This window comes from Thermobia domestica, chromosome 13, assembly GCF_964235325.1.
Source record: "Thermobia domestica chromosome 13, izTheDome1.hap1.1, whole genome shotgun sequence".
Lineage (NCBI taxonomy): Eukaryota > Metazoa > Arthropoda > Insecta > Zygentoma > Lepismatidae > Thermobia > Thermobia domestica.
Genome location: NC_137466.1, coordinates 76734882 through 76750827, shown reverse-complemented (window position 1 = coordinate 76750827; position 15946 = coordinate 76734882). Strand labels below are relative to the sequence as shown.

At 34.6% G+C, this 15946-nt stretch overlaps 2 protein-coding genes across 7 annotated transcripts in view; one reads left to right on the top strand and one right to left on the bottom strand.

The window, feature by feature from the left end:
• The window catches only part of LOC145668262 (cytoplasmic aconitate hydratase-like), a 160884-nt gene that overhangs the window by 56162 nt on the left and 88776 nt on the right, over positions 1–15946 (bottom strand). The window lies entirely within an intron of this gene.
• The window catches only part of LOC145668265 (uncharacterized), a 115833-nt gene continuing 115563 nt past the window's right edge, over positions 15677–15946 (top strand). For 3 of the 4 annotated variants that reach the window (XR_014127999.1, XM_081735969.1, XM_081735966.1), the window contains exon 1: positions 15683–15798. Coding sequence is in view for 1 of the 4 variants with exons in the window: in XM_081735969.1 (XP_081592095.1) it covers positions 15768–15798 (31 nt within the window). In the remaining 3 variants the exon portion in view is untranslated. Of the gene's footprint in view, positions 15799–15946 lie in introns of all 4 variants that reach the window. The other variant, XM_081735967.1, reaches the window with a different exon arrangement.

Sequence of the window (15946 nt, the reverse complement as noted above, 5' to 3'; positions counted from 1 at the left end):
TCAAGTTTAGGAAAGCCATTTACATATAAATTTAAGCTGTTTAGCAGGGTAAAGATATGTGGACTTTCTATACCAAATGTTTTTTCTACATATTTACTCACATAAAATATATTGTAAGTAAACATACATTTATGCGTAGTCTCTAAATAGGCAGTACAGTGCCCTAAAATAGTAATAAAATTACATAATATCGTTCAGAATATATATTTTAAATAATCCTCTGGATACAATAGTTGTAAGTATACTGTGATAAAAACTATTTTATTTTGAAATAATAATATAGTAATAGAATGCAATTTTCTGTGTGTACATAAATTCCCGGAATATTCCCATTTTGGGGAATCTACCTGGGAATTTTGCTAGGGAATATTTCCGAAAAATATTTTCCCGGGAATTTACCCATCACTAGGTACACCTGGAGATAAGTACCAATATCAACAGATGCATCTTATTGAGCTGAAGAAAAGAATGTGTAAGTGTAAAATTTCATGTATATTTTTTAAGAAAACGGAGAAAAAAATAATTTGTAAACCAAAAAGTTAATGTCGTATGAGAACTATGCCACTGCTACTGAAATACAGCCATATTAAGCTCTTTATTATAACACTAGGAAGACGAAAATACATATATAGCCTAAGAATATCATTAACTCTTAAATTTTAATTTGTGTTTAACCAAAGTATCGTACAAATATTAGACTTATGTCAGTCGATAATCACATCGAGCTAAAAAAATAAGTTAATATGCTTGCGGGCTAATTCTCATAAGTAGTTTTCGAGAAAATAAAAATAAACTTTTGTGGTTTTAAAAAGTAAATCGTTCGTTGCCATTTATAACAGTTTTCAATGTACTGAAAGAAATTATTGTTTAATTATTTACTGTACATGTAGCAAAATACTCTGTTAACTAGTAGACCATTGTTTTTTTTTTCTTCCTAACTATAACACAAATACTACCTAATTAAACTGAAACAATACAGTTTACGTGTCTATTAAATCGTCATAATATGTTGTCAAAATACAGATATTAACGCTAAAATTTGAACAGAGTTCCGGCCCTTATCCCAGTTTGAAATAATGAAATTTTTACGTCCCAATTAACTTGTCACAATCGTTTTAAATTTGCAAGCTGCCTCACACTGGTAATATTTATTAGTATCAAGCAGACACGCGACAGTGCAGACATTGTAATTGCTGGGATGCACTGAGACGTTTGTCGTTTACATATAGAATTATACTTTGTGTTACTCAACAAGGAAACAGAAAATATTTTGTACATTAAATACAAGCAAATTCTGTAAACAAAGTGTTTAAATATAATACACGGCACATAATAATAATACTAAACTTGCTCAGTTAAAGAAGTATGTAGTTTCTTTATAGAACCTAATATTTACTGAGCACTCGAAATACTTATATAAACATCGAGTGGGTAGGTAGTAACGAAAAATAGTTCCTTGACATCACCAGTAACTAAAGTACTTCAAGAAACTACACCAAATACTCATATCCCGGAAAGGACAAATGGAACAAAACGAAAGAAATTTAGAAACATGTTCGCCACTGCAGTTTATTTTTTATTATTTATTATTTTATCTAACGTTCTACGATTTTGCTCCGAGGCTACAGGAGACTGTGATGATACTAAATGAAATGGTAGAACGAAGTAGTGGAGAAATTAGGATAACCCAGAGAAAAGCCACCCAAACGATGATTGTCTATCACAAGGCTCACTTGGTGGGAGCTAAGATCGAACTAGGAACTCCAGAGGTAGGGTTCTACTCCTCAGCCATCGCGACCCTACCCATTGATCGAGAATGCAAAATTTATTGATGTGTGTTTAGAAATCGAAGTAAATTTGGATTCTAACGCGTTTTATCAATACGAGAACTAATTTTCCCAAACTGAATATAAAATGTAAGAGTACAAAATGTATGAGGTAAAAAATTTAAGCGACTCGGGGGAAGCCATTAGTAACCGCTGCAGAACAGTATCTAGAAACACGTTTACTATTTCTAATTCATTCATGGGATTCTCTAATTAATTAGAAATTATGAACGATCATTTTTAAACATTTTATGGCTGTATGCTACTGATTTTGCGCAGTGCACTATAGTGGGATATCAATATCATTAATATGAAAAAACACTGGCGTCTCTGGTGTAAATTTCTTTTGAGGGGGGGGGGCATCAAAGAAAGTGAAATTGTAGTACCTAGCCCAGTTTATTTATTATCTTCGATTCCATGTGTTACCTCTCTGCTTACTTCACGGACCCCCTGGGACATATCAAGAACTCTGTTATACACAGCCTGAATATTATATTGCAAACCTGGGCGCCCACAGAGGGGGCAAGAGGGGGCAATTGCCCCTCCCTGGATTTTCGAAAAAGGTTAACATTTACAGGCTCTTCTGGTGACAATAGTATACTTTTAAAATCAACATTCACTAAATGATTTAGAGTAACAAAATTTACTCAAATACATCCCCAAGATTTTAATCTACTTCTCTCCCCCATGTGATGTTTCATATTTTTTCAGTAATAATTATATTCAGCCTGATGCTGCATGCAATGCTAAGTATTTTGATTGATGGTATCCGTCAGTTGAGTTGAAAAGATAATTTCGCTCTTTGTTGTTTCTTTTGCTGACGTGGTGCTGATAGCAATGAAGTTCTGTTTTGTTGGGTTTCATTCTAGCAATTGTGTATGTGTGTGTCTTGCCCCCCCCCCCCCCGGAAAATATCCTGCGGGCGCCCATTATTCCAAATAAATATAATTATTATTATTTATATGTTATTCTGTCCTTAGTAAATAAATTTAATTAGAATACAATGTTGAATATTTTGTACTTCAAAATATTGGGGGACGCGTTCCCCTCGTCCCCCCGCCAGAGACGCCCGTGTGAAAAAGCCAAATTTGGCGCAAAATAATCTATTCATACTGGATATAGAATTCTCACATACCTCACTGGTCTCACAATCTATCTTTACAACGGAGTTAGCCTATGGTCCCGGACTTTGATATACCTTGAATATTTTATTCTATTAATACCAATAGCAAATTAAGGGATTTTAATTATTTTAAAAGTGTAAATGTACTGCTATATGTTCACAAGAAAACAAGAAAAGCTTTCGAAGGGAACAAAAATAGGATTTTCGCAGAACATTTTGACATAAAAGTGGTTCCCATTTTAAAAAAGTTTAAGAAACGTTGTGCTAGATCATAAGTTCCTGGTGAGACTCAGTGGAGCTCTGTTTGCAATGTGTGTGGGATCTGGTTCGATTCCAGGCCATGTGAGGTTGTGGTGAACATATAACATCCGTAAATATTTCCTCGTATCCTTCACACATTCTCATATTTCATTAACTGTTCCATAATTTCCTTTAGTTTATCATCCGCTTCCTTCCGGGCATATGCATATTATATACGTAATGTTTCTCTTTGCTAGGTCACAAGTGTATAACTGACAATAGTTCGATAGGGAAAAGTAAACCATTACCTTGAGTCAGTTCTCTCAATGAGGTTAAAAAAAAACTAACTAAAAAATAATTTGATAAATTCTGACAATTTTAAAAATATTCTTATAGATAGATGAAAAAAGATTTTATGTAATATCTTTAATAATAATAATAATAATAATAATAATAATAATAATAATAATAATAATACGGCTCTTGCGTGTGAAACGAGACTCAAGTTCAATTTTGGGACACCATATGGGTCAGATCCCACGTTAAGCTGCATCCAGGCCTCGTATGGCCTCTGTGCTGAAAGGGACGCTAAACTCTAATCAACCAATAATAACAAAAATAATATTCCGGAGTGTAAAAAGTTACATTGTTTGGTCGCCTATATGCATTGTACTTCCATTTCACGGCTGAAAAATAATTGGATCATATTGATGTATATCAATCATTCAGCTTCGTTTTACAAATATCAAAATCAACATACGAAGTGTACATTGTAGCAAGACGTATTAAAAAGCAAAATAAACTAACATCTGAAATTCCTCGAAACCTTAAAATAAAATGACATCTGGAATTCCTTTAAATCTATCTTCAGGTCTATGTACGCGTACATATTTTGAGTTTACACATGCGCGAACAGGAGCCCAGTAGCACAATATAACCATAAAGTTTTACTGCAGTACCTAAAACCCGTTGTATACACAAAAAATGAAAGGAACCACAGCCAGAAAAGGAAAAATGCCGACAGCCTAGTCTTTCTATACATGTCGGCGCGGTATTGGAAAAGATTTGATTTTCCTTATCCACATTGTAAAAACAACAACTGTACCATGGCACACACTTCTAGTACTGGTTCAAAGAAGAGGAACGATATTCCTCTTCATCGTTTCAATTTGCATCATACTTTCCTATGAATGATTTTACAATTAAATTGAATGACTTTACAATGTTTGATTACATTAATTGGAGGATCCTGTTCAAATGGCTTCTTAGCACACTTCTATTGAAATATTAACATTACTACATTTAGAAAATAAATTATTATTACCATTACAGGATGCATTTTATTAAAAAAAAAAAAAAATATATGCTGTGCATAGTTATTTCGCAATGGTATACATACCAAACTCCTTCCGTAACACGTGATACTGCAACATGCCTGTTTTAAATATTAGTAGCGTAATAATTAGCACATAAGAGGAGCTGAAGTTGAGGAAGTGATATAGGCTTTACTAAAAGTTACATTTCCGGGGGGAATTTTTCCCGGGAGATTTTGCCCTAGGCGCGTTTTTTCACGGATTATATCCTACATAGTGTCTTGGGGGGATTTGTCCAAATACCAGTCTAACATTGTGCATTTTTTCTTTATTTAAATGTTCATTGAGTAAATTTCCAACAATAAAAAGAGTATAACGAAGTCAGAAATATATATTTTCGAAAAACTTACGATCTAAAATATCCAACATATATCTGGCACATCATCAAACATATATATTGAATTGTTAATATATATAGTCACATCATCAAACAAATATAGTAGTGTAAATTTTGAATTGTATAAAAAAAATTATAGACAAAATTGAAAACCACTAAAACAAGTCCTGAATGATTGATTGATCAACAGGCTGTTCACACTGCATAAGCTAGAAACATATTGCTGTGGTCACTTTATATTGTAACTAGAAAATATTCACACTTTCATAGTATGAAATGAAATGAAATCTAAGTTTTACGTCCCACGGTTATGCCGGTTGGGCTAAAGGAGACGGTGGTGATGAGAGATGAGTGAAATGGTGGAATGAAGGAAGTGGGAGAACCCCGAGAAAACCCACGAGCACGGTGTTTGTACACCACAAAGTCCACACAGCGCGAGCTGGGATCGAACCAGAGACCCAAGCACCGGAGGTGAACGCTCTACCACTGAGCCATCGCGCCCCCACACTTTCATAGTAAATTCGGACAAAACATAGGAATTGTAACGTAAAGTACCACTAAGAAAGGATTTTTTTGAAATTTGACAAGGACGGAGAGGGAAAATAAAAGTGACAATGTCTATATCTTGGAATCTCTGGAGGCTAGAGACATAAAATTAGGTATTTGGAATTCTCATTTAATAAATAATAAGACGCATCTTCAGCGTTTTTGAAATATATATGATCTAGAAGGCAACAGAATGGGTTGGGCAGGAAAAACAAGGTGTCCGATTACAATTATTATTATAAGATGTCCATGTCTCGAAATTCCTTAACGTTGGACACATGAAAATTGATTTTTTTTAATGTAAAATAATTGAACAAGTGTTTCGGTGTTCTTGATATTTGTCCTAGAAGGGAAGATATGAGGGAAGAGGGAGGGGTTTCCAACTTATAATAAGATGTTCATATCACGGAATACCTTAAGGTTCGAGACATGCATTTTGGTGTTTAGACCCTTCATTTAAAATAATTAAATACGTGTTTTATCTTTTCTTGATATTTGTCCTAGAAGAAAAAAGGAGAGAGAAGAAAAAGGGGAGAGGGTGGCAATAAGATATCTATACAGTAGAGCGTCGATTATCCGAAGTAATTGAGGGACATGGGTGTTCGGAAAACTGGTTTGTTCGGATAATCGAACTGTACATGTTTATTTGCCAAAAAGAAGTACTGTACAGTAAATTTATTCATAAAAACAGGCATCTCTTTAAGTATTACAAAGTAACGTACAAAAGCAACTTTAGTAGGAATATATAGTATGTGGTACAGTTTATTAAACAGAAATATGTACATATTACATACCAATTTTGCATGAATACACACAGTACACAAAATTAACGTTTAAAAAAAAAACTTTTAAGCGAGCGAGTACACAGTTCGGTTAAGCGGTCGTTCGGTTGACCGACGTTCGGATAATCGACGCTCTACTGTATTTCGGAATCCCTTAAAGTTCGAGACGAGAGATTTGGTGTTAAAACTTTTCATCTAAAATAATTAACGATTTGTTTAAGCGCTTTCAGATGTTGACCTAGAACGGAAGAAAAATGGGTGGGTGGGGATGCTTCATTAAGATGCAAGACTTCGAGCTCAGATGGATCCTGTATGAAAGGTGCAAAAAGAAAAGAGCGAAATATTGCCCTCGGTAACATAATGGGGCATTTGCTAGTCTACAACGAAACAATCAATCTCATAAATATACATAATAAACTGCGTATTTTTTTAACTATGACATATCAATCTGTCATGAGTTGTTAACACATCACCTTCCCGTTGTTTCAATTCACAGTCTGCAATTTCCTAATCTGTTTCCAAACCTCAGAACTGGGGCCACAACAAAAATTCTGCGTCGTCATTAAGAATTGAACTCGACAAGCACCAAACGCACGTATATTCCATTATATATATACAGTGGCGGATCCAGGATGTGATCAAGGGAGGGGCTAAACCGTAATTTGCCGTTTTATCCAGTGTAAAGCAGAATTGAAGCCCATTTTATCCAGTGTAAACCTGAGCGTCAAGGGGGGGGCTATAGCCCCGTAGCCCCCCCTTAGATCCGCCCTTGTATATATATATATATATATATATATATATATATATATATATATATATATATATATATATATATATATATAAAATTTGATACAGAATTACTGAACTTAGCACGAAACAATACTATATAGTAATAAAAATATTAGCAAAGAAGTGAGGTGTATTAGTTCAATGATTGGGATTTTATATTACATCATTATCGCACAGCGCGAACTCTCACTTGGCCAAGTGGTTAGCATGCGTGCCTTTGGCGTGGGAGACTCGGATTCGATTCCCAGTGAGAGCTCATGTGGTTTGGATCACATGTTAAGCTGTAGGCCCACATTTCATATAGCCTCGCTGCTGAAGGAGACACAAAACTGAAAATCAAATCAAATTATCGGGCACTGATATCATTAGTGGAATTTCCTATTAAAATGGGATCTAAAGTAATAGACTTTTGTCAAAGGGGTTGTACTGAGGCTAGTATGAACCTGCGCGCTAAAATACAGCTTTTGAATTATGATGCTAGACGAGGGCCTACATTCTCATATTTACTATGAGAGTGGTTACAATGAATCGTTTTAAATACAGCTTTAAACGTAAAATTGGTTTGAAATGTGTTCCTTTCTTCACGAACTTCCTCTTGACACAGCTGGAAATCCTTTTCCTTGCAAAGATTTCTTATCTATGGATCTAGGTCAACTCTTCACGTGATGGCCAAACGCATTAGAATTTGTTCATACAACAAAAATATGCAGCCTTCTAGGCGTCATCAGCACAAAATTCAGGCAGGCATTTCTTTAGTATACTAATTCTCAGAGCTGCCAACGTTTTTTGTTTCTTTCTGTTCGTCTCATTTTTTCAATTCCCTTCTATGGCTGACTCTAAACGTAAATAAGAAGTGTTTGCACGGAAACTCTTCGATTACAAAATTTATACTTAAATGTACATGATTAAATATCACACTGCAGCATGTTTTCAAACTGTTTGAAATTAAATACCATCGGCTCCGAACAAGTTCATTTATTTCGGTACTAGGAAAAAAATGCTGTTATTAGCATCGAGGTAAGAAAAATATAAAATATCGTTAACTGGACCAAATGATTATTTCGTGTAGGAACAAATAATATGACGATAAACTTGTAACAGATTATTTAATACTTCTCGCTCAAACTGATGACAGTAAAGTGAGGGTTTATAGAGCCGCTATCTGAGAATGCTTATTTTTAATTATTTTGTGGGAGAGAGAGGAGCAGGGGTGTACCCACGAAAAAGGAAGGGGAGCCGCCCTCAAACGATATCCTGGCTCCCCAAATGGGGCTCCGTCTGTTATATGTTTATTAAAATCAGCAACTGGAGAATGTTTATGACAATAAAAAACAAAACAAAAAAAAAAAAAAACATTTCAATAGAATTGAAATATACCAATACATTAAAATAATTAAAACAACTGAAATTAATCAATATTTTACTCTCATTTGCCTAAATAATAATAATAATAATAATAATAATAATAATAATAATAATAATAATAATAATAATAATAAATTACCATTATATTTCAAAGAGTTATAAGAGCATGTTAAAAGCAAGTTGTTAATTTTCCACTTGGATACATTGGTAGCACTGGTCCTCTCTGGGCAATGCTGTAAAATATGGAGACGTGTCATCTCCAGAATTATTTCAACATGCAAACAAAAGGCTTCAGCCACAAAGCTCACATGCATTTGTCTGAGATGGTGACCTTCCTGAACTAAAACTATGCGGAGATCACCCTAGGGCAAACAGAAGGAGCTTTGGATTCGCAGAACTGGAACAGACACCTGCAAGGAATCCGGAAAGTGCAACTCCTTCGCAATTAAACAACGCTGAACTTGTCATTATTTGAAGGGATTGTGTGTATATATACGTATCACTAGTTTACAGAAAATGGAAGTGTATCACAAGTTGCTTCAAATAATCAAAATTCAAATAATCATGAAAACTCTACACATACATTTTTCACAGAATTTGGTATTGTTAAAATTAATTTTTAATATTAGTAGCATATGCAAAGACTCCCAACGCCATAATTGCAGGCTTTCTACACCGAAATGCACTACTTCTTAATTCAAGAGGCTCTTCAATCGCTAACATGGAATTTTGAACCTTCACAAAGAATTAAACTCATAAAACGTGAAATATAATTTATAATCAGAAATAACATGTTACATTATGTAGGCGGTACGTTTATGTATATACTAAACTATTTTTTTTAAACCACACGCATCCTGGATGCGTAAATAAACCTCTTAAATAAATGAAAACTATGTAACGAGTTGTAGTAATGGAAGCGTTCTATCTTTCTTGTTACATAAACTAGTTGCTCCCCAAAGCCTTCGGCCTCATACATAAAGGTTAAAAAATATTCTTAATTAGCAGCTCTAATTGTTTAAATTTAACAAGTTTATTATTATTATTATTATTATTTGATTCTGCTAACGAACCACCCCGAACTCTATCTATACTACACATATTTATATTATTCGAGGACTTCATTATAAAAACATTGTGTTGATTTATATCATTAAGCAGTAAGCGACAGCACAGTAAGGTAACACCATATATTAGCGTGACTGTATTATTAAGAATTAGTATGACGCATAGGCTGAGAGATTTGTTTTTAATTATTAGGATATTCGTGACGAATTTATGTATTTCTTTTTAGTCACAGTATCTTGCGATGGTTTCCTTACATTTTCCAAAAGAAATGTAACTACAATCAGCAAAATTAAAGTTTGGAATATCTTAGAACTTAGGAAACCACTACGATTATGGTAAGGTCTTCCTGACGATGTATACAGCTGAAAAATGCGTAATTATAATGTGATGATCGTGACATGTTTGTCATTTCTGATATTTCTAATCCGAAGATCTTCATTTTTAACTTACTGATGTTCACTATGCATACTTTTGGAACACTGAAGTTCAGAAAAACGGGATCTAAATTTAAGTAGATTGCAAACTAGGCCGAGAATTTAATCCATTGATCCGCTGACGAGTACAAAAACTATCATATATCACATATCACCTTATACAGAAAAAACGTTCCCACCAGGAGCTGGAATTTTTGGTGTGAACAAATGTAGGAAAAAATAGTGCAGGAAAATTTGGTGTAAGAAAAGTTTAGTGTAAGGGTAATATTTTATATTATATATATATATATATATATATATATAATTAAATTTGCTAGTAATGTAATATCAGAAGCTGCATATGATAAAAATAAAGAAAGAGGAATGGGGAGAGAAAATTGCCAATGAGTGAATGAATTCACCTCCTCCAAATTTAAAAACAATGTATCTAGGAAATTCCGTACAAAATTATCTCAGACTTACGAAACAGTGAAATTAATAAAGGCTAAGGTGATGAAATGCTCTATTTCTTCAAAGCACACTTTCAGCAGCTATTTTTTTTTTTTTTTTTTTTTTTTTTTTAATACGAGTATACACATTTTTGAGCTGCTTATTTCAATATATAGTAAGTTTATTTAAAAGGGTATTTATGGTCCACTATAACTGTTCTTTGTTTCACCCTTCACAAATATTCAAAATTGTGTCTCCATGTAAATTTCAAGTCAGTCTGCATGGAAGGTAGTGAGAAGGGTACTACAGTATTATAAAAGACTACCAGATATCCAACTCTTTCATAGTTACCTAATGCGTGCTATTGAAGTACGTACGAATATCACAAATTGCAGTCCTCTGTTTTATATCTACTTCTGTAAAAAATGAAATTATTCTTTGCTAATAATTTTAACCCCTTTCCTCTTAGGATAAGCATTTAAGTATTTTTAAAAAAAAAAAATCTTTAAATTTTACGTTCCTCCAGGGCTTGAAAAATCTTGCTTGCAAGTACTCGCCAGCCAAAAAATATAATAACCAGACCATTTTGCAGTCTCAGTGCTTATACAAATAAACAAAAATCACTTTGCGACACAGTAAATAGATCAATATATTTCATTACAGTATTTTGTTTATTGACATGTATCTTACAAATAAAAAAGTGACATCTACTATTTATTCTTGAATTCACGTTTTTGATTGGTGGTATTTGACTTGCCAAATGTAAAAAAGTATTCGCTACTAGTGAGTTGGCGAGTGGACTTCTCAACACTGCGTCCCACGGTTATGCCGGCTAGGCTAAAGGAGATAGTGATGAAATAGTGGAATGAAGGAAATGGGAGGAAACAGAACCCCGAGAAAGCCACCACACATGGTGCTTGTCCACCACGAAACTCACTTGGCGCGAACTGGGATCGAACTAAGGTCCCCATGAAACAGACGTATTTCAATGAAAATGAAATGATAAAATCTCACATCGTCCCGAGTGCTGCTAATAATAATAATACCAACTACAACTACTGCAACTACAACAACTACTACTACTACTAGCGTCAGTAATTTCAGTAGAACTGAACTCAAATTGGCTAAAAAGAATTTCAAAATGTTAGAAGTACTTTATTAATCTCTTTTATAAATCCAATTTTCATAAATATACCAGAATTCAAAGATTCTGCTATGACTACACAAAGAAAACGCGTATAAGCCATTCTGGTACTTGTTGAAAATACCTTGTTTGATTCCGTTAATTGTTAGTTTTGTCCGAGACGAAAAGTACTTTTTAAATTCAAGACGACACGAGAAGAAACATTTCTCATTTTCGAGACGAGACGTGAAATTACTGGAAAATGAAATGAAATATTTGAATTTTACGTCCAAATCTCCACGCACACGGTGTTTGTCCACCATAAAGTTCACTTGGCGCGAGCTGGAATCGAACCAGGGACCCGAAGCACCTGAGGTGAAGCTCTACCACTGAGCCACCGCGGCCCCCACCCAAAAAATTACTGGAGTTTCACGGACAGCTCTAGTTTATCCAAGTCTTCAAACATTGTTTTATTGTTACGTATTTCATAGTATAATAACTATAAATTGATGAAGTGTCTGTACGAACAGAATGAAGAGCATTTACCGATGCTTCAAGATACGTAACTCAATACATAATATACTCCAATAAGTATCGTTTAAATGTTGATATATCGCATCCTTCGTTTCATGGACCTCTCGTAACGTGAAAGGATTCTGATAACTTCTAGATCAAATTAGAAAGAAAATAAATACAAATTTGCTGCTATATTTACGAAATGAGACGAGAAAAGATTTCCTTCCAAGAATAGAGTCGAGACGAGAAAATATTTTCGAGAAGAATATGAACTGAATCTGAATATGAACTTCAACTAGAAATCAAACTCGGGTCTTCTGAAAAGAGGTAAGAATGTACTTGCCCAGGAAGGAACTCCTACGAAGCTTTAAGATAACAGGTCAACACCATCTGCTATTAAACTTTAGATATACTAACCTACAACTATCAATACAAATGTTCAATCAAATATAACTTTTCGTGATTAATATATATGCTGATTAAGTTTTCAAGTTTAAAAATCACTAGCTTTTCAGTAACCAAACAAAAGAACAAATGAGGTTCCAATCAAATATATATATACTTCTTCAAACCTGTATACATGTAGGTGTGTTTATATGCATCTATGGCAATATAAATCAACATTACTATATAAAAAAAGTAAAATGATTCACTCATTAACTCCCAGGTCACATTATTATGGCTACAAAGGTAAAGTTTGGAAAAAACCAGTTTTGTCGTAAAAGCAAGAAGTAAGAAATGACTTTTTGGAATATGTATCCTAAGGGAGAAATTTCTTTCTTTTTCTCTTTACTCTCAAGAGTAGAGGATTTCACGAATCCCTCAAGTGAAGGGAATGAAATTCGGCACATCAACTCTTCATTAAGAATGAAGTTTCAGAGTTTCTGAAAATCCTGCATCTAAAGAGGGAAAGGAAGTAATTACTATTCAATTTAAAATTTGGTTCTTTATTTAGAAAATGTCCAATGTGGAAATTCAGTTCAGTTAGAGGCGTGAAATTCCGTATGGAAAGTCCTACTTAAAAATAAAGCAACGGTGGCTTCGTAAACAGTATTTTACACAAAACTCTTTTTCTACGAAAGTTGTTCGTTTCCAAATGATATTTTCAATTACGTAAAAAATTCCATACCTTGGTATTTACAATTTTTGGGTGACCCCCCATGTTCCACGAAAACATACTCTGCGAGGCAAGCGGGACACTCCATTCAATATGCCCTCTCACATTTTCTATTTCACCCTTTTATCTCCAAAAGTCCCTCGTGGTTTTATCATCAGCGTACGAGACATTAGCGCTGGAGATCCGGGTTCGATTCCCAGTGGAATCTTACGTGGTTAGGATCCCACGTTAAATAGTAGGTCCACGTTTCATATAACTTTGCTGCTGAAAGGGATGCTAAATTCAAATCAAATCGAAAACTTCTATTTCCAACCGTTTGTGATTTATAAGCAGTGGACCTTATGAATGGATAAAGTCCGACGTATTTCCACCATATGCGTTATAATTTAGTAACCAGTTGTTACTAACAAAAAAAAAAAAAAAAAAAAAAAGTAAACCAGTTGTGTGTGTAGAAATTGATTGTTAAAGTTCAGCGTTTCTTTTCAGCACCAAGACTACATGAGATATGGACCTACAACTAAAGGGGAATACGGACCACAACAATACGCTCAATTTTTTAAGCTGTCACACCGGAAATCGAATCCGAAACCCCGTGCACTGAATGTGTGGACGCTATAGCCACTAGACCAACGTGTAGAGCTTGTGTGTATTCATCTGGATTGTCAGCTTTCCTGATTAAATGGCTAACGTGCGTGCCGTGTGCGTGTTCCGCCTTTCATCCCCTCTAAAGGAACTTTTTCGGATACAAACCCGGGTATCAGTTCGTAAAAATGAAATCTGTAAGTTTTATGTCGCACAGTTATGCCGGCTAGACTAAAGGAGACGGTGATGAGAAAGGAATGAAATGGTGGAATGAAGAAAGTGGGAGGAAACGGGAGGACCCTGAGAAAACTCAAGCACACGGTGTTTGTCCACCACAAAGCTCACTTGGCGCGAACTGGGATCGAACTAAGCATCCCATGCACCAGAGGTGAACGCTCAATCACTGAGCCACCGTGACCCCCCCGGGTTTCAGTTCGTGTCCAATTTTAAATAGCACCCGTCTTATATAGCCTTATTGTTGAAAAAGTATGTTAACTACCAATTAATCACTATGGGTAATTGAAGTTCCACGAGGTTACTGCGCATTTTGTCTCCAATTAGCGGCATACATTAACTACACTACATGCTCCAGGGTGACATATAAGAAAAGAAACGATTCGACGCTTGCCTTAATCTCACTATTGACCCGTTTTTGACAATCGAATTTCTAATTTTATATTCTACGAGTATAACCTTTAGGCTAAAGGAGACTGATAATTGATTAAAGTGAATGATGGCGAAATAATTAATGGAATGAGAATGTGGAAGCAAAAACGGAAGAATACTTCGAAAACCCACAGGCACGAAGTTGTCCACCATAAATTCGAGTAGTCGGGATCGAACTAGGGGCTTTCGCACCGGAGATGAGCGCTCTATCACTAAGCTATCCTGTCTCCCTTGGTCTGTTTGTCATAGACAGCAAAGAAGGGCATTCGGTGCTGTTACTCCCTTTCTAAGAAAAGTATTACCTGTGATAAATTTTTCCCAAAAATTTTCGGTTTTTTTCTTTCTTTTTAAGAGGAAGATCACTCACGTTATATCCTGATAAGTCTCGTGAACAAATAATTATTAAAACTATGTATTCAGCTAAAAATATCTACCTTTGCACACGTTCTATTTCATTATGATGGTAACCTAGGCTTGTTCAAGAAACCAATGAAAAACATTCAGAAGCTGCATATAAAATTTGCTTCCTTAAAAAGTAGTCTTCCCATTTTAATTTTCATGATTAAGAAAAATAACAACATTATCTATTTGTGTTTGTGTTATCAGTTAGATGATTACCTTTTCAGGTTCTAATATCAGAGATTCAAATAAGCAGAGTACAATGGTCAAAGCAGATTTAACTAATCGTTTCTTTCAACACTACAGCAGATTACAACTGGAATCTGAACTTGCCATACAACAACTTTATACTAGTCCGACCTATTTTCAGGCATTTTGTATAAGAACGGATTAGCTCTCCTTTCACAAGAACTACCCAAATTCAGTTTCCAACCAACCAGTTACAATGTCGACTTCAGTCGGGTGATATTATAGATGCTTTCATGATTAAAGTATTTACTTCAAAACAAATCATTTTAATTAATGTATAATATGGAAAGACACCCATAAGACTAAATCATTATTTTGGAATCCCTATTTCCCGGTTTAGTCATAGTCATACCAACAATAAATTGGCATATTTGTTACTTGTGTACTTTATTTTCTTTCTTGTAATATTCAATTTATGTTTCTCCCAAAGTATAGTAAAAGGGCAATATAAAAGTAGTGAGGGGAAAATTGTGCTTATGAATCTTATAGAAAGAAAATCACAATTTTAATACAAATACCCTAAATGACATATTGAGGATATTTGGTTAAAGAAAAATGTAATGGAGAAAATCAAAGATGAATTGCTAAGAAATCTGACAACGCTGTTCAACTACTTCCTCTAACTTTAGTCATGACCTCCTTGGTTGCTAAGCAACCACAAGTCTATAAAAAGACGCCCCTCCCACGTGATTGACCTCTTTCGCTACTAACTTGCTAACGTGTGCTGTTGGTGATGAGCGAGTGTACGGGCAGTGGCCAGTGCGCACCACAAGTCGAGTCTGGCGGTACCTTCGATTTGTGAAATGTGTTTTCTATTCTTGAGTGAAGACACAGGTAAGAACTATGTAGACATTTTTATTTATTAAACGAAATAGAAGTTCTCCACATAATCGTGAAAAAAAAAAGCTTTCATTTTTGTGAGTGCCTTTAATGTGCGTATTTATCAGTACTTCGGACTTTCTCTAATTATTTTCATCGGATT